Genomic DNA, 19,525 nt, shown 5'->3' with positions numbered 1-19,525 from the left:
CAAATTCTTGAAAAGAATCTTCTTAAAAATCATCGTAAATAACTTCTTAAATTTAGGACAGCCCCAGACTTGTCTTAAATCCAAAACAGTAAGAATTATTTAATAAATTTATTGGGTTATTTCAAATTAATTGTTATATTTAAGCATTACAACAAAATTAGCTACATATAATACATAGTAGGACTATTAATAGGGATGTGCGCGAGTTTTCTGAAGTGACAGCGATGACTGATAATGTAAACAATGATCGGTCATGAATGACTAGCCTATGTGTGACTAGCCTATTTTTCTGACTTCAAAACTCAGTAGCAACTCTACAAAAACTAGTCAGATAGGAAGCTTTAATTGGACGCTTTTATTTTAGCCTATAAATACGACATAATCTTTGGCAGTATGCAGCGCATATGAATGCGCCGATACACAGGACGCGTTCGCTGTAGCAGCGCGGACAAACAAACCGGAAGCGTTCACTCGGATGAGAGCGCAAAAGCACAGCACAAAAACGAATGAAACAGATTGCTGCAGCTTGAGACAGACAAAACACGCCGCATTAAAACATGAAGCGGAGCGCCAGTCAAAGTCGTGACAAAAAGAGTGTGCGGTGCTTATTATTATTATTATATGGTAATCTGCAGGAAGCGCAGTGAGTTTATCAGTGCATCATGTTTTCACTCAGATAAAGACTGTCATTTTCTTCTTAAGAAAAAAATTAAGATGTTCTTAAGAATATATTTGAGAACTTAAGAATTTTTCAAGAATTGCATTTACGAACGTTCTAACGAACTTAGTGGAATTTATCTTAAGAAATTTCTTAACTTATTTCTTAAGAAGATTTTGTGAATCCGGCCCCAGCTCTCTTAAATGAAGAATGTTTGAATCACCATATTGCACAACAACTGTATCTCTTTGTATTTACAAAAGACTGTTTCAGTGATGCCTTTTCAAATAACTAGTTACCACTGAAATGCTTAAGTACCTTTGTCCTGTACTTAATCTCTGCCCTTAGGCATTGTGTGTACGTCTCTGTGCTGACGTTATCATTGTATAAGTCACCGCTATGAGCTCATCTGCCCTAGAGCTTCACATCACTATTAGGAATGTTCTACAACATTCTTTCCCATGACACAAATTTATTCCATTCATTAGTTCGTATTCTGAAAACTCCACAGAATGTAAACAGCACAATCTTTGATTTTATTTTCCGTTCTTTGTTTTGCAGCTCCAGAGAGCGGAGCGCGAATTTGAGCAGCAGCCTGAACGCTCTGGAGAAATCCCAGGGTGACCTGGAAAATAAACTGGGCTCAATACAAGACCAGCACCAACAGGACGCTAGCAAACTGAAGATCCAGCTGGCTCAAGCCGAAAACCGCACCAGAGACCTGCAGAAAGAGGTACGATCAACTGAAGACCACCCAGACCTTTTACTGAAACTCAGCTGCCAAAATGCACAACACATGAATTACTTTTATTCAGCAAGGATGCATTAAAATTGATCAAAAGTGACAGTGAAGACATTTATAATGTTACAAAAGATTTCTATTTCAAATAAATAAAAAAAAATTTATTCATCAAAGAATTCTGAAAAACAAAATCCCCACAAAAATATAAAGCACCACAACAAAATGTTTCTTTAGCAGTAAATCAGCATATTAGAATGATTTCTGAAGGATCATGTGACACTGAAGACTGGAGTAATGATGCTGAAAATTCAGCTTTGCATCACAGGAAAAAATTACATTATATTCACATAGAAATCAGTTGTTTTAAATTGTAATAATATTTCACAGTTTTAGTGATTTTTACTGTATTTTTAATCAAATAAATGCAACCTAAGTGAGCAGATGAGGCTGCTTTCAAAAACATAAAAAAATTCTTACAGACCCCAGTTTTTTTTTTTTTTTTGGATGCAATGATTGCATAATCTCTCTTTTTTTCTCCAGTACGACGACACTCAGGATCTGCTCTCAGATCTGCGGCAGCGGTATGAGCAGACAGAGCAGGAGAAATGCTCCATCAACGACGAGCTGGAACAGTGCAAGGTCAACCTCAAACTCCTGCAGGAGAAAGGCAGCAATGTGAGTCTCACAACCCACACAGGTCATTTGCAAAGCACCAAAAAAACTCCAACACATTGCCTTTCAGCCAGCATTAAGATCTTACTCCAATTAATTAGCTGTCATCCACATTACACCATTTAACGCGGTTGTCAGCAATCAGTGATAGATCTTACTTCACTGTTTTGCACAGCTCTAGAATACACAGCAGAACACACATACTGTATACGGCACGATTTTGTGAGTCGTTAGCAAAAATTATTTGCAAGCATTTGTAGGCATCATAGGTGCATTCAAATGTTCTATAGTACTCTAAAAAGCTGTAGTTAAAATATTATTAGATATTATTATTATTATTATTATTATTGTTTATCAGCTCATATTGTGTATATATTCATTAACCCCTCAAAGACTTCAGATTTTTCACTTTCAGGTTCTCCTTTTTTTCATCATTATGACCCACGAGAAGAATAATTCCACTGTTCTTTTTTTCTTTTCTTTTTTTACACTTTTTACAATTTATTCTTCATTTTTGGCCAGTTGTACACTTCAGTTTTTTTAATTTGCTACACAAAACAGTAGTTATCACCTTAATCTCCCACAATTCCCTCAGTACAATCCCTTGCACACTGCTGATTGGAGTCACAATAGCTTCATGTGTTGTTGATTTGAATTTAACACAGATAAATTGTAGATTAATTGTTCTTTATTGTTTGCTGTGATTTATTAATGCCTTGAACACTGTCCTCGTTCCTGACGTCCTGCTTCTAGATGTTCAAATGTGTTTGTGGTTCTGGGGCGTTTGATATTTTTGTTTGTGTTGATTTATGGACGGTCCCTCCCACCGCACCCATTTATTTGGCCGTTTTTGTTTGTATATGTTTGTATGTTTGTTGTAGTTGTTCGACTTCCCCAGTCTTATTTCCGTTGAATAGTTTGAAGATTGATTTTTTGTTTTATTTGTAATATCCCTTCCCTCCTCTAGCCATCCATATTGCAGCCTGTCCAAGCCATTTTCATCGGTCTATTCCTGGCTTTGCTGTATTGGTGCTTCGGCCAGTTGTGGTAGAAAGGTACACACGCTCCTGTTGAGTCTGTTTGTGTGTCTCCTGTATATCCACCTCTGTATATATCATCACATATATACGACCTGTGCATGGCAAACTCTCATCCGTCATCTCTGCACACGCTTCGCCCCAAAATCCCTTTTCGGTGCTTAGCGACACGTGGGAACTCTTAACCGATTCCTCGTCCACCCAGAATCACCAATTACTAACCAAACACATTAACTGTCTTGTCTTGTCTTGCTTGGATCGGCATATAAATCTCTGCATTCGGGATTTTGGATGCTTTTTCCTTTTTTTCTTCTGTTTTGGGGCATTTTGGTCATCATATCATCTTTCTTTTGCTCTTCTTTACTTTTGTAAATTAAAGGCATATTTCATCCAAATATGAACATTCTGTCATCATCTACTCACCCTAATGTTGTTTCAAACCTGTATGACTTAGTATTATTCAAAAGAAGAGGTTTTGACTAATGTTCATGCTGCTCATTTCCATACAATGAAGGAATATAGTGATCAGCGGCTGTCAAACTGAAAATAACCAAACTAACAGCACAATGACAGTCCATATGACTCATGCATTATATATACAAGTCATATGATAAAATTTTGTGACAATCAGAAATCGTCCTCTTTTTGATGTAGCTTATTCATGATTGTGCATTTAAACTTATTGCATTAAGATGAGTTTTGCCATCAGTGGCACTAATTACCATTGTTTGTTACTTGTCTTAGTTGACTACTTGTTCCCTCCTTCGGGGATGAGATTTTTTTTTTATTTTATTTTATTTTTTTTTTATTAACATTTATGACCAATTTATGCCAAAAATTTAATATTAAAAATGTAAACGTTAAATATTTTATTTTACAGTACAATAGTACTAGTTCAATAGTACTGTAATTAATAAATTTAATTTTTATATTTAAAATGAAAATTATTTAATAATAATAATCAAAATAAGTTTTAGCATTATATATTAAAGATAAATATAATAATAATAATTATTGTTTTTTTTTTTTTAGAGAGATTTACAGCCCTTGGTCACGGTACACTTTCATACAGGAAAAAAGCAGCAGGAAAATTCTCCTAAAATGCTTTTTTGTGTGTGTCCCACAGAAGAAAACTTAGAAAGTCATGCAGGTTTGAAACAACACGAGGGAGCAAATGATGCCCAATTTGTCATTTTTGAGTGATCTGTTCCTTTAAACGCAGCTGTTCTTTCTTTGGGTTTGAAAAAAGACGGTTGTGTTTGCTTTTATTTGCTTTATAACTCCTGTGAGGTAACTGGTTCTCCCAGTTTTACTTAAATATTTGCTTTTCCTGTCTTCTCCCTCTTTCTCTCCGTTTATCGGTGTATTTCTCATGTAACTCTTTGTCTCTTACTATCACCCAGGTCTCTCTCTGTCTCTTTAGCTCCAGTCTCCAGTGCTTCTGTCCTGGTTGCTCTGGTGCATCTTAAATAACACCCTTTATTAATTGCATTGCTGTCATTTCAGAGAGGATGGATGCCCTGGATGCCGGTGGTTGCCGCCGTGGTTGCTGTGACAGCAGTGGTGCTTTACCCAAACTTGTCCAAGAGCTCGTCCTGAGAACCAATCAGAACACTCATCTCTACCACTTCCTGTCCCCAGCACGGCCCTCTGTCCAATCCCAATGTCAGCTTTAGGCTGGCCACGCGGTCTAAACCTGAACATAATACCTCTCGTTTTGACAATACAGCCCCAATGTCTGTGTAAAATGCAAATGTATATAGTATAGAAAGAAAGAGGGAATAAAGTTGTAACGCATATTATAGAATAAAGAATCTATCAGCGTTTTTGTCACTCGGATGGGATTTTTGATTATTAAAATGGCCTAAACTAGGTCTACTGTTTTGTTTTCTTGAATGGGTACCACGTTTTCTGTTAGCGAGTTTTCGTTTCTTGGACTCTTCTTGTGGTTTGCCATCTTAGATGTGGTAATCCAAATAGATGTACAGCCAAATGAGAATCTGAACTCTAGGGCACAGAGGGGCGAAGTGCCTACTTTAAATGCTACTAGGACTAGTTCACATTGAAGTGCCACTCATGCAGCGTCTCATCAATTCGAATGGAAAAAAAGTCTAAATTTCACGTCGTCTGTGCTGTTATTGTGTGTTCGACCCGACATGCTTCTAGCACAGTGATGTCTTGTTCTCTATGGCTGTTTCTCTTGTATCTTGTATTATAAGCAAATGTTCATGTCAGAGACACTACAAGTATCTAGGTGGTTTTGAAATTCGATGTTCTTGACATGTTAGGATTGCGGTCAGTGACCTGAGAAGAAAGAAAGGAAAAAAAAAAAAGTTGTAGCTTTTTACCAACACACTGTCCTGCTGTTCGGACTGAGATGGAGCACTTTTGAGTTTCTGTCGTTAAAACTCCTACAGTACCTCCTGAAAAAGGCTCGGGGATTTTGCTGCCTTACCTGTTACATAGGTTTCTTTTTACAGAATGAAATTGGATGCAAAGGCTTTAAAATGAATGGGGAAAATGGGTGGAAGTGTTACAGATCCGCTCTCGTGAAGCACAGAAATGGGAGAGAGTGAATTAATTCGAGGGTGAACGGAATGAGTTGTTTAAATGTGGATGTGCAAGCTGCTTTGAGACTGCAGGAAGACGAATTAACCAATGATGTGTTTGGTGTGTGGTTCACATTTGTCTGCTGTGCTGTAAATAAACAGTCGTGGAGCAAAAAGCCGAACTCGTCTGGTTCAACGTGTCCAGGACTTTGTTTTTGCATCGTTTTTTGTTTTACTGAAAAGACATACTGCAACAAAAATCCATCGAACACTTCAACATGGATTTGACCACGAATGCAAAAAAGCAAAGCTTGTAGCACAGAAAGGATAGCTTTAAACAGATCTCTTGCATTGAAAGCAGCGTTTTTTGTTCTTTAAACAGCATGATGGACTTATTATTTCTAAAATCCGTTTGGAACATCGTCCTTCACGTCGAAAGAATGCTCACAGGCCGTTTGTAAATATGTATGTATGAATGTTTGTGTGTAAATATGTTATAGTCACAAAATAAACATTGGATATAAATGATATCGGTCACATCTAATTTGCTGCTGAAGCCAGTTTTTAGGATATGATGCGTTGGCCTTTTCTTATCCTTTTAATTGAGATACCAGTTTTTCATTTTAGTTTAGTTTTATAGATGCATTTATAGCTTTATTTTGGATTGAACACATGCAGGTTTTGCAAATTAAAGTTTTGGAACTCGTTAACGATAACAACAAACGTTAGAACTAAGGAAAAGATGCAAATGTGTGATGTAAATTTAATCAGGTCGTAGCTGAACCTATCAAGGCTGGTTTTTGTAAGCATAAAGTTTGTATTTTTGTTCCTTTATTCTCCGACAGTTCATAGTGGTGGAATAAAGTTTCTCAAGTTGTTTTAAGTTGAAAATCTCAGCTAAACCTGGGTCTTTGGGAAAAGATCTCTTTAAACTGGTCACCAACTACCAACCAAGTCAGTACAGTAGCCTACAGCACACTGCCTGTATATATTTTTGTTCGTAAATATTGTTTTTGAGTTTTTTGTCTTGAACTGAGAGAGCTCGGAATTACACTTTTGTTTTGAACATCAAAGATAGTTCATTGTCAAAATTCTATTTTGTAAAGACACAGAATGATATAACAGAGTTTCTGGAATACAGAAAGGGTATCTGCACTAACAAGTGTGATGTGCATGACTTCAATAAAACAACTTCACTTTCCTTGACTGGTTTCATTATTTTTGGTCAACACCTAGTGTTTTTATATTAGAATGTTTTTTTTTTTTCCTGTATGTATTTACCAAAACTGTAACTAATAATTAGTTGGTTTTTTTTTTAGCAAGAAAACATTAACCAAAGTAAGCGCGATCGCGCCATTTCTAACTTGTATGTGCGCGGCTTCCGGTTTCATTCCTTTAGTTATTTTAGCTGTACAAAAACAGTCCATTATGCTGCTTGCTATTGCAAACTATACATATATATATATTAATTAACTCTAATAAACAAACACGTTTTTAGCGCAAATAGTTTAAACGTTACTTCGTTCTTCTATTTACCTACAGCGGCTATAACCGGAAGTCTCGTATATTCACAGAAAACTGCTTAGCGTTGTAAAACAAGGCGAAGAGCCCTCATTTCTTGAAACTGTGTTTTAAGTACAAGCTTTTGGCATAGTGTGTGAAATTATGACGTTTTCACCTTATAAAATTATACCAATTTTTTTTTTTAAGGTAAGTGGTTTTTTTTTTTTTTTTAGTAAATTCAATGAATCATTTTTTTTTTTTCAGTGTTTGTAGAAATAACCACAAGATGGCAGCCCTTGCAAGATTATGTTTCTGTTTTCTTGAAATGCATTATGAAGCGTCTTTGGCATTTACAAGGCCATATATTTGTTCTCTGGACAAGGTTATAAATGTTCCTTTCTCAAGGACATCTCCTTGATCTTTATTTCAAATAAGGTGTGGAATGTCTCGAATACCTTTGCAGAATTGTTCTTTTGTTTGGAAATCAGGACAGATCTGTAAACTTGAGCGGTTAGAACCACATTCTCAAGGAAGCCTGATAGAATGCCATCTGTCTGCACCCACGCTCATCGACTCCTCTCTGACACACTCAGGGGCCCTTGGGGGCCTCGCATTGACATGACTCTGACATGTGGGCGTGTAACCGGGCCTGACTCAGGACATCAGCGATGATCGGAAGTTCCCCGCCCGGTCTGATAACACCCGACACACCCGTCCTGAGATTTGTGCAACGTCACTGTCGTATCAGCATTCAGCGCTGAAGCGAACTCGAATCGCACGCTCTCTGTTCTCGAGTAGCCTATTATTACACTCTTAAAATAAAAGGGGTTTTCACAGCGATGCCATAAAAGAGCCAGTTTTGGTTCCCCAAAGAACCTTTCAGGGAACCGTTCTTAAAAGAACCATTTTTCTTAGTGTGAAGAACATAATCTAATGAACCTTTTGTGGAATGAAAAGGTTCCATGGATGGTAAAGGTTCTTTGTGCAAACAAGAACCTTTTATTTTTAAAGAGTGTACCGTTACTCATACTTTTTTAGGATTTCAAACGGAACATACGCGAACAGGGTCTATAAATAGGCCTACAGAAATAGTTTATTAGTTTTAAAGATACACTGTATAACTTTTTATAAAAAATAAAATGTTTCTAAAATGTTCAAATTGCTGAGAGATTGCAAACAAATCGATCTTTAAAACCGTGCCTTTACATAAATACACTATCATAAACCTATATATTAGAGCGGTCGGGTCGCATTTCGCGGGAAATTACGTGGGCTACTTATTTTTAATCGCTAGCGGGTCGGAAGTTACATAGTGTAGCTTTAAAATGTCATAGGTGTCGGTGATGCAAGGGGAATCAGCAGTTGATAAGGAATAATAGTTTTAATCATGTTTACTTGATGAAATAAATACAAAACCAGTAGAAATTAGATTGATTTCGAAGGTCAGCGTGAGGAAAAAAATACTAATATCATGTTATAGTAATTAATAAGGGGACAATTAAAGATAGGGTATGCATATGCAACTGATATAAAATCATGCATTGAATAAAAATGTAATGAAATAATCAGCTCTCACACATGAAGAAATAAAACATAACAGTTTACTAAGTGATACAAAAATAAAATTAAATGCATGCCTTTTATGACACTTTTTATGACAAATTAGTATTTTCTCTTTCATCAGACGGTTAGCTAACTGTGCCAGGAACATATTAAAGGCTATTTTGGTTTCTTTTAAAAATCCTTAACATAGAAAATGCATTAAAAGTATTGCACAAACAGGTCAATTGTTAAATATGTGCCCTTCAGACAGAAAATGTGCCTTTGATTCCATTACAATGAATAGTGCTGATCTCTAACAGCGACATCCTGATGATTCAGATGCACCTGGAAATGTGATGCCAGCACTATCAAAGATCTCATGCAATCTGCTTTACCAACAGTACGTCATCCTACGGATGAGTTGGGCCGTGCCTGAGGGCCTCGGTTTGGTGCAGCCTGTGGGTTTGAATCCAGACAGACAGACAGAGACTGTAATCTGTGCTTCAGATGCATTACTCAGCTCAGAAAGGTGAGGTTGTTATGAGGATCCTATCGCTTCAGTCATAACAGCCTTCCTCAACCAACCGATGCATCATCACCGTCACTGAGGTTAAAAAATAACAAAAAGCCAAGACAAATGATTACAGGACAGACTTTTGCAGCGAACACAACTAATTCATATTCATGACATTTAAAAATCTCTTTCAGTCTTTATTTAAAGGAATAGCTCACCAAAAACTGACACTGCTGAAAATGTACTCAACCTCAGGCCATCCGATGTAGATGAGTGTTTCTTCATTAGATTTGGAGAAATGTTGCTAGTATTACATCACTGTCTCAGCAATGGATGCTCTGCAGTGAATGGGTGCCGTCAGAATAAGAGTCCAAACAGCTGATAAAAACATCACAATAATCCACACCACTCCAGTCCATCAGTTAACGTCTTGTGAAGACATGAGTCCATAATCCTTAATAACTCTTTTCACTGGAGGAATCAATATTATGGACTCATATTTTGGCCAGATGTGATGGTTTGAAACATCTTAATGATAGATTTGTTTCAGCTTTTGTCTTCTCAAGATGTTAACTGATGGACTGGAGTGGTGTGGATTATTGTGATGTTTTATCAGCTGTCTGGACTCTCATTCTGACGGCACCCATTCACTGCAGAGGATACATTGCTGAGACAGTGATGTAATACTAGCAACATTTCTCCAAATCTGTTTCCATGATGAAACAAACTCATCTACATCTTGGATGGCCTGAGGGTTTTCACTTTTGGGTGAACTGTTCCTTTAAGTGTTTGACTTTGTTTCGAATGCTTCCCAAACAGAAGAGCTCAGCTGCTGTCATATCACAGATGTGTGTCTTTCTTTTTATTTGTAAGAGTGTGATGCAATGTTGATCCACCCTGGTGACTAATGCTGATTGTACTGTATGCTGCATGGGAAACGTTGGGGATGGCAGGGCTGCATGGAAGAATAGCCGCTGTTGATACTGGAGTGAATATTAAGACTCCTGTCAGCAAAGGTGGGAAGCCGTGCAGGATATGAGGGCGAGAGGAAAGGCACGTATAATGAAAACGTCTGGATACGTCTGTTATGATTGTAAAGCGCTGCTGACACCTTCCCAGAGACAAAACAAAGCCGTCAGTGTGGCGTTCAGGAGCTTGCCAAACGTGTGGGAAACATTTGTCTGGCGAATCATAAAAGTGTCTGAAGGCAGGAGAAAGTGTCCATTACAGAGATGCATCTGAAATCTGTTAGACGGCCCTGTGTGGCTTTTATCAAACAAGCAGAAAGTGTTTGGAGGCCTTTTGTGGAGAACAATTTTGCAATCAGAACAGATTTACACGATTATCTATAGATTGCAATGAAAATTACTGGAGAACAAACACACACACACACAAAAGTAATTAATCGTTTCTCTGAATATTTCTTATTATTTATGTAGAAACCCATAATAAAGCATAGATCAAATGGAAGTTTAAAACAGGTTTAAGAACATGTCTTCAATGTATGATGCTTTACTTTGCATAAAAAATAATATATCTAAGATTTATTTATAACCTTTACTTTATATTTTTTAATATGTTTGTTTCATTTTTGCTTTACTTATATTTGTTTTTAGCAGTGTTATTTCATTATTGATTTATAGTCATTTATTTAGTTTATATATAGTTAATAAAAATAACAGTTAATGATCTTATTGTCTCAAACTCATTTAAACTTATTTCAGTTACAAATTTTCAAATTTTTCTTTAAGTTTTTCATCTAATGTTTAAATGCTATTTTATTTCAGCTTTATTTCAATTAAAAAAATAGTTGTAGTTAACAGTAATGATCCTGGTCTCTAGATGTCCCCCCATCCATTTGTTTCCTTATTATTATTTATGCTTACTATTAATGTTTTTGCTTTAACCTCATTTTTATGATTTATTTGTGATATATATATATATATATATATATATATATATAATATCACAAATAAATCACAGGGTAGGAAAAAACTAACACAGTATCACATAATAGTAAGTAAACCAAAAGCGTTTTATGCTTTAAATTAAAAACATTAAAAAAACAATAACAGTGCATGCAGATTTTAATTTGATCATTATTTTAAAATTATTTTATGTTTTACAGAACACAAGCAACATTTAATCGAAAAGAAATGTATAAATAATATAAAATGTTATATAAAATTGTAAATATAGCCTATATTTCCTGTTTGACTTATCTATATGGTGGTGTTGTTTTTATTCTCTTACCATATCTTTTCTTGTAATTTCTTGTTAGTTTGGAGCTAACTGGACAGAGAAGGGCTGTAACATGCTGTAGAAAGGCAGGTTGGGTCTGATGCTGCGCAGGTGGCGTCACGCGCTTGCCGTATATAACAGCGCGCGCAGGCGCGTCGCGAGAGAGAAACACTTCAGAATACAGAGCGCACGAGCGCAGACACGCGAGACGCATCCAGAGTTATTGACCACACAGCACACGAGTATTCAGTCATCATGCCGGCCACAGAGAAAGACCTGGCGGACGACGCGCCGTGGAAGAAGATCCAGCAGAACACGTTCACTCGCTGGTGTAACGAGCACCTGAAGAGCGTCAACAAACGCGTCGCGGACCTGCAGCTGGACCTGAGCGACGGACTGCGGCTCATCTCGCTGCTCGAGGTGCTCAGCCAGAAGAAGATGTACAGAAAATATCACGCCAGACCCACCTTCAGACAGATGAAGCTGGAGAACGTGTCCGTGGCGCTCGAGTTTCTGGACCGAGAGAATATAAAGCTCGTGTCCATCGGTGAGTTCAACGCTACTTACTTAGTCCTGAGGAAAGTTGAGTCAAAGTGTCAATAATACACGTTTAACCCTTTTGCTGTGGGAGTAGCCTGCCATTGTGTCATGCTAGTAATTAGTAATAATGTAGACTATCTTGGTATTTAGTGTCAACTCAGGTTTAGTCAATTTGGGACACTTTTGCCTTTGAGGTAACTGGGAAAGTTGCCCAATTACCATAAATTATGACTCTGGATCACAAAACCAGTCATTAGGATCAGTTTGTTGAAATCTGAATAAACAAGCTTTCCATTGATGTATGGTTTGTTAGGATATGACAATATTTGGCCGAGATGCAACTATTTGAAAATCTGGAATCTGAGGGTGCAAAAAAATCTAAATATTGAAAAAAATCGCCTTTTAAATTGTCCAAATGAAGTTCTTAGCAATGCATGTTACTAATCAAAAATTACTTTTGGTAGGAGATTTAATGGTAGGAGATTTACAAAATATCTTAATGGAACATGATCTTTACTTAATATCCTAATGATTTTTGGCATAAAAGAAAAATCGATCATTTTGACCCATGCGATTTGGCTAAACCAGTGCTACTTATGACTGGTTTTGTGCATTGTTTTGTAAGCGTTCAATGACTTTGCCATTGTATAAACTAGAAAAATACTAGAGAAGTAGTATTTTTGTTGTTATATCTTGCAAAGTTGGTATCGGATGGAGATTCATTGGTGCTAAAGCATCATCATATTCATCTACCATCATATTTATATGGCTCTAGACGGTTATAATAGGAATGCATGGATTTATGATGTTTATCAAAAAAATTGTAGGACTGTGGTGCAATATCCGGAAAAAAACATGGTAGTGTCACAGTATTTCTGTATTTTTTTTGGTCTGTCTGTGTAATGATCAAGTACTGTGGTGTACAACAATAGACGTGTAACATGGAAGTACCCCTCAAAAAACATATATACACACCATACACTTTCTTTTTCTTCTCCCAGCCTTTTCTTTCTCCTTTCTCAACATCTTTGGTTTGTGGTGTTGCGTCATAAACCAAAAGTATTTTTGCGCATGTCAAAGAGCTGTTCAGATGATTCATTCACAGCAGATAAGAGATAACCTCCACCCAGTGTCTGTTGATTCTTACTAGATTATCAGTCTTATCTCTGCTGGTTTTCCTTATTTGGGCCGGCGTGAGAAAGTTGCACCATTAATTGATTGCATTCTTGTTCATTAAGATTTAGAAATCCAGGGAATTTCAGGATTCCAGAGGCTTAAATATTAAGATGTAGTTTCACAATGCTTGTGTTTGGTGCCAAACACCTTTGGCTGGTCTGTGACATTCTTGAAGCCGATCCAAATTCATCAGGCTGCATTTCTTATGGCTTTACGTGATTTCTCACGCTGACGCTGTTGTTTTACGTGCCAGTGCTTGTGTAAATCCTGGAAATAGATTATGCACGTACATTAAATCTCAGAACAGGTGCTTACTGTCACCTGTACAGTCGGGGTCAGGACTTTTTCTCCATATTTGCCAATCAGTTGTTTGCAAAATGCATGCAAACATTGTCATGACAACGCCTAACCTTATTTCCTTGCAGTTCTTGCCCGGTTACGTATGTTTGTGAGCAAATAAATGACATCAAAGTTCACGTTTGTAATGAAATTTGAGGTGTGAGGGCTTGAGGAATCGTCAGGCTGGACTTTCTGTTGTACGTGTTTCTGTGCTTCTCAGAAGCAGAGGATGAGCTCTGGGTTATTCATCATTCTTTGCATAGAGATTTTCCCAAGCTTGATGTGTCTTTGGAGAGCTGTGGCGTGTCAATGCAGTGACCTAATAACCAGTCACCCATGCACTGCATCAGACTTCCATTCATCCGAGGCAGTGGGAGGTACTTGCATTCAGATCTGAAGGTGCATAAGATGGAGAGGATTGGATGGAGGACAAACTTTGTCAGTACAAAAGGTGCACAAGGACTTTTTAAAGATTTTTTTTTTTTGCACACTTTTATTTTTCCCCTGAGGCTTGAAATTTGTTGTTGTTGTTGTGCCGGGGGGAACTTTTTATTTTTTTATTTTTTTTAATACCCTGTTTTTGCTGCTGTGCCTTTAAGAAACACCCCCTTTGCATGGTTTGTATACACCAGCTGCAAATTTGTTGTTTTATGAAATATAATTTTTATTTTTTCTCGCTTTTTTTTTTAAATTGCATTTTTAAATTCTTTTCATTTTATCATTTTTATTTATTCTTAAATTATTCTTTCTTTTTTTTTCTTTTTCATTTTCAATTATTTAGCATTTTTTCAAATATTTTAATTTTTAAAATTATATCTTAATTTGTTCTATTTATATGATGTTTTTTTTATTCACTTATTTATCTTTATTTATATACAACACTAGAAATGTATATTATTTATATATTTCTAACGGTGTGATCCTTCCAAAAATACAACCCTTCGATTGCACAATAGGTGTGTAAATGGATCTTTCGGTGTTAAAGGTGCCGTAGAATGCATTGATGCAATATTTTAAATTGTTCTCTGATAACTACATAGAAGGTATGTGACTTGGGTAAGGGCAAAAATTCTCCAGAAACCGTTTTACATGTCCATTTACAACCCTAGGATTTGTCCCTAGAATGAAATGGTCTGTGATTACCTTATTTGGAAGGGTCATTAATAATAATGTTGAGCTCTGCTCTGATTGGCTGTTTCACAGTGCGGCTCATTTCAGTAGCTCACAGCAGGAAGGAAACACAGGGAAAATATATATTTCAATACTTTCTCGTGCAGTTATATCGTCGGGTAATTATACTGTAAATAAAATGCGGGCATCAGGGAGCCGCTATTAATAAGCGGGGCATTGAAACTGCTTTCGAATACACGATCGCTTTTTAGTTTCACTTCGCGATTTGCGATCGTACGTGCTCTGTTTATACTATGGAGCGGCAGTACTTGCCACACATTTCACAAGATCAGATGCATGTCAGTGGTGCTCAGGATCTGTAAATCATTCGCCATCATCCTCAGTCATCTCTGCTTACTCTTATGCGGTAAGTGAAAGCTTATGTACTGTAATGTAACCGGCTACCGCTAGCAAGGAGCTAACCATGTCCCTTTAGTGGCTCGCGTTATTTGCATTCTGAATTCAGACACCAACCCATCTCTGCACTTCACATCCCCTGCACAGCCTGGAACATAACATTTATTTCCATGATCTGCCATTTTCACTGTTGTCCTCGCTTGTTTCTTCACAATACCTGCAGAGCTTCTAATAGTTCGGCTGGCCTAGAACATGGGCGGGTATATGCAAATGTTGGGGGCGTAACTATTAGTGATCCCGACTGTTACGTCACAGTCGGTGTTATGTTCTGATTCGCCTATTTTTCAGTGGTCTTTTGCATTTACGAGATTTACATAAGGAGGAGGAAACAATGGTGTTTGAGGCTCACTGTATGTCATTTCCATGTACAGAAGTCTTATTATTCAACTATGCCAAGGTAAATACAGTTTTCCATTCTATGGCACCTTTAATGCATTCGTCTGTATAATGTAACCAAGTTGGATGTTCAGATCAACTCACTTTTGCAGTGTGAACTTTTTATAATCCTTTTGGACTGTGGAGGACATTTTGAGTTCTGAAACTTTATGGTATGTTTTCATTGTTTTTATGAAGTGTTATGAGTCCTTTATTGAATACTCTTCCTTGTTGCTGTTTTTACACTCTTTTACAGTAGTTGTGTCACACAGGACATGCATGGAGAAGCTCTTTAGTTTGGGATTGACACAGACACTTCCTGAATGACGGTATCTTCCGCTCCAGAAACAGTCGGTGGGGCGTTTTTCATTCACGCACACACATTTAGACCCGCGTGGAAAGGTTGAACGTTATCGTGAGGTTCAGTGCCCAGACTTTCCACTGTTTGGAAGGGCAGCCGTGTTCAGAGATGGGTGAGAATTCCCAGCTAAGCAAACACGAGAAGGTCACAGCGTCTGCTGTTTAGACCGTAAATCTCACTGGGTTACATTTGCCAGTATTTTTGTTTCTCTCTGTAATGTCAAAGACAAGAAGGCATAATTGAAAAGGTCAGTTGAAGAACTTTATGGCCTCTTCTTGTCCAGAATAAGCTGTAAAGTGGTCTGGACTTGAGCTGAGTGGCTAATGTCATAATATCATGTTTTGCACAGCCCGTAGTCCCTGTTTCTAGCCAGTTCCCATGTCATTTCGGTCCTCCTTTGTGCTTTTTTTTGTTTCCCCCAGGCCTCTGCGAGTGAGGTTTGACATGATCGCTATATACCGTATCAACTTCGTTCCAAAATATGTCTTTGATCATCATGTGGTCTTCAGCCGCCCCCAAAATTAGCCCCAGTGGTTCTACTGATGTTCTGAAGGCGGTTCTTGCTGAGTCAGTCAATTAACTCTGACTCTGCTCTGACATTTGTCCTGATTTTTCCACGGTTGGAGGGAAGTGACGGCTTGAAGACGTGATTGAAGTCATGCGGGTGGTGATCAAAGTGTCTTTAGGGTCATTCGCCATTAGTTTTCCATTAGAGAGGTGTGGGATGAGGATGTGCTGATGAATGACATCATGTAACCTCATTAGTTGGTGTGCGCTGAATAAGTGTCTTCCTGTCTGTGGTTTGGGAGGTGACTCACATTCGCAAATTTGATAATGTTTTAGTTTGCAAATTAAATTCAGTTTGTCACTCACAACCCATTTTATTTCTGTGACTCCTTCACAGAAAGTAGTAAGTTCACAGTAAGACGAGGAATGCTTGTTAAAGCAAATAAAGTTCACATGAAATCAAAACTAACCTTAAGATCTAGAAAACTAGGGCTAAGATCCTTTCCAAGTTACCTTTTCCTGCTTGGAAGCTTGTAATCAACACACACCCCAACAAAAAAAAAAAATATATATATTCCAATTGTTTTGGAGCCAAATATATAATAAACACAAGTTTTGGCATTTATTATTGTAGTAGTCATTGATATATAAACCACCTTTTGGGAGCCAAATGTATAATTATTATTTTTTTCTATGTTCATATTCATAGAATTTACTCTTCGAGAGTTTATTATTATTATTATAATAAACACTATTTTTGGATTATTTATTTGTGGAAAAAAAAAATGTATTTTTATTTTGTGATAATTAATCATAATTATCGTAGTTACATAATTTGTATTAAATGTAATTTATTAGTTATTAACTAATATATTAACTAATATTACTAATATTTATGGCCGTTTCTAAACATGAAACCATAAAGCTTAGTGTGATACTGCGAGAACCACCAACTGTCTTGGGGACGTAGAAAATGTCCGTAAAAGATGTAACGATGGCTCTACCCACAATAGCACTCGTGCAAGGTGTAGTTTATTTACAGCACCGCAGATACTGAAAATGCTGGAACATAAGCTGCTGGCATGTAAAAGAAGATAGTGTCGTGTTTCACTCTGAAACACAGCATGTTTATTTATTTAATTAAATCACAGTCTTCGTCATTGCATAATCGCAATAAGCCATATAGCGTTTTTCATTTCGATTTATTGTGGAGTTCTTCTCAATGGTAGTGTTACAAGAGTTTGGCTCGCTGCAGGAATCGAAACATGTCCTTCTGCCAAAGCTAGCAACTCGCCGATGGCTTGTTAGGGAGACTTGACCCTGGAAGATGCAGAAAGCTTGTTCCCTCTCGCATCTTCTGCTCTCAAGATAAACAAATGGGATTCTCCAGGCTCTGCTCATGCTCATGGAATTCACTGGTGTTTAATGTCCTTTAATCTCAACAGCAACCGCAAGCCACCGCGGGCCTCCCTCAGAGATCAACCCAGACAGATTCAGACTGTAATCTGCACAGAAAGCCCTGCATAAACACAGACTGCTGCTTTTTCAGTTCCCTCTCGATATGGTTCTCAGTGAGGAGAGTGCTGCATGTATGTGGCAAAAAAGGTTTACAGCACTTGTTTGAACACTTTGACCAAACGTTTTTTATATCTCAATATGACTGTAAAATAATTTATATATATTTATGTATGTATATGAAATTTTTTTTTTTTTTTTTGATATTTGGAAATAAGAATAATTTCACTGTAAAATAAATAATGTGTTTTTAAGATTGTCGTCGTATTGATATTTGGCCAAATATGTTGGTGGTAATAATATAATTATAATAATTTATTAGAATTATTTCTTAAATTTCCACTGTAAAATAGTGTGCGAATGGAAAATATATATTTTTATTATTATTGTTGATATTTGGTCACATGTTGGCAATAAAAATGAGAAAAAAAAAAAATTCTTAATTTCACTGTAAAATGTATTATTACTACTATTTTAGTCATTGATATTTGGCCAAATATGTTGGCTGCAATAAAAATAACAATATTTATAATATTTATTGTATTTCTCTAAAATAAAAAAACGATTACATAAGAAAATATAATTTTATTTTTATAAATTATAAAGAGTATAACTGTAAAGTTACAATGCTAATACTTATTGCTGTCTAAAGGAAAACCGCAGGAATCCTTTAAGCTTTTCTTTTGTTGACGACAAAAGTTTATAAGTGTGGGCAGATAATGGTTCAAATTTAGTTTAGTCTTGTTGTAATGTTTGCATGCTTGTGCGTTTGTTGCTGGTAAGAGTAGGTCGGGGATTTTTGGAGTGCGTTTGTGAAGGACTTAGTCACGCATGAGCTGCCATCCAAAGCCGAAGTGGTCCGAGTCGCCCAAGATTTAAAACTTCCCCTCTGAGAAATTCAGAGCAAATTAAGACGTCTGAAAGTGTTCCCAGGCCAAAGGCTGATGGAAAAGCGTATTATTAAAAACCAGTTTGAACTGTGGTCCTTCTGAGCGCCAACTTCCCCTCCAGAGAGTTGAAAGAGATTTGTTTGGAGTGGCGTTAAATTATGCTTTAATTTCAGTATCATGTTTAATCCGTCGTAGATCGATTTGGAGCAAACCAAACGGTTTCAGTCAGTTCTTGTGGGTTGGATTGTCTCCTGTCATTATGGAGATGTTTGTCTCTGAATGATCTTTGGTCGAGCAGCCAAAAGCATCAGATGTTTCTCTGTGAATGGTTTAGTTTCCAGAGCGTCTGTGATTCCCGGCGGTCAGCGGGCGGCTGTCAGATGCCGTATCTTCACGCTATGCAAACAGTAGCAGGAACGGTGCAGGTGAGCCAAGGGTTCGCTCGTCTTAAGTTGCAGTGTTTTTCCTTGTTCGTTTAAGACGTTCCCTCTCGGATCTGTAGAGTAACTTGTGGGATTACTGGAGCTTGTGGCATGAGTTGCTGTGAAGGTTGCACTGAATCACAGTGGTTCTGTAGATGAAGGTTTTCAGTTGTTCTGACAGGCCGCTGTATGAACAGGTCAGATGTTCAGGGTGTGGACGTGCACTCTAGACTGAAGAGTTTCTTGGTTGAATTTGTATCTGTTGAAGCAACAAGGCCTGAAAATATCAGTATCGGACTCCTTCATCCAACAAATGATTTAATAACATTTTTGGCCTTTGTATCTTAAGTGGTCT

General features: G+C 37.2%; 2 protein-coding genes across 9 annotated transcripts in view; both read left to right on the top strand.

Moving 5' to 3' along the window:
* Positions 1-6,859, top strand: part of slmapa (sarcolemma associated protein a) — a 69,134-nt gene extending 62,275 nt beyond the window's left edge. For 5 of the 7 annotated variants that reach the window (XM_058790550.1, XM_058790548.1, XM_058790547.1 and 2 more), the window contains 3 exons: positions 1,220-1,391; positions 1,941-2,075; positions 4,616-6,859. In XM_058790550.1, the coding sequence (XP_058646533.1) occupies positions 1,220-1,391; positions 1,941-2,075; positions 4,616-4,708 (400 nt within the window). In that variant the 3' untranslated portion in view covers positions 4,709-6,859. Of the gene's footprint in view, positions 1-1,219; positions 1,392-1,940; positions 2,076-3,039; positions 3,128-4,615 lie in introns of all 7 variants that reach the window. The other 2 variants (XM_058790549.1, XM_058790546.1) reach the window with 1 other exon arrangement.
* A 4,746-nt stretch (positions 6,860-11,605) lies between these two features.
* flnbl (filamin B, like) overlaps positions 11,606-19,525 on the top strand; it is a 90,543-nt gene continuing 82,623 nt past the window's right edge. For both annotated transcript variants that reach the window (XM_058790852.1, XM_058790851.1), the window contains exon 1: positions 11,606-12,005. In XM_058790852.1, the coding sequence (XP_058646835.1) occupies positions 11,714-12,005 (292 nt within the window). In that variant the 5' untranslated portion in view covers positions 11,606-11,713. The remainder of the gene's footprint in view (positions 12,006-19,525) is intronic.

This window comes from Onychostoma macrolepis, chromosome 11 (assembly GCF_012432095.1).
Source record: "Onychostoma macrolepis isolate SWU-2019 chromosome 11, ASM1243209v1, whole genome shotgun sequence".
Classification (NCBI taxonomy): domain Eukaryota; kingdom Metazoa; phylum Chordata; class Actinopteri; order Cypriniformes; family Cyprinidae; genus Onychostoma; species Onychostoma macrolepis.
The sequence above is the reverse complement of the archived record's forward strand: the minus strand, read 5'-3'. Positions and strand labels throughout refer to the sequence as shown.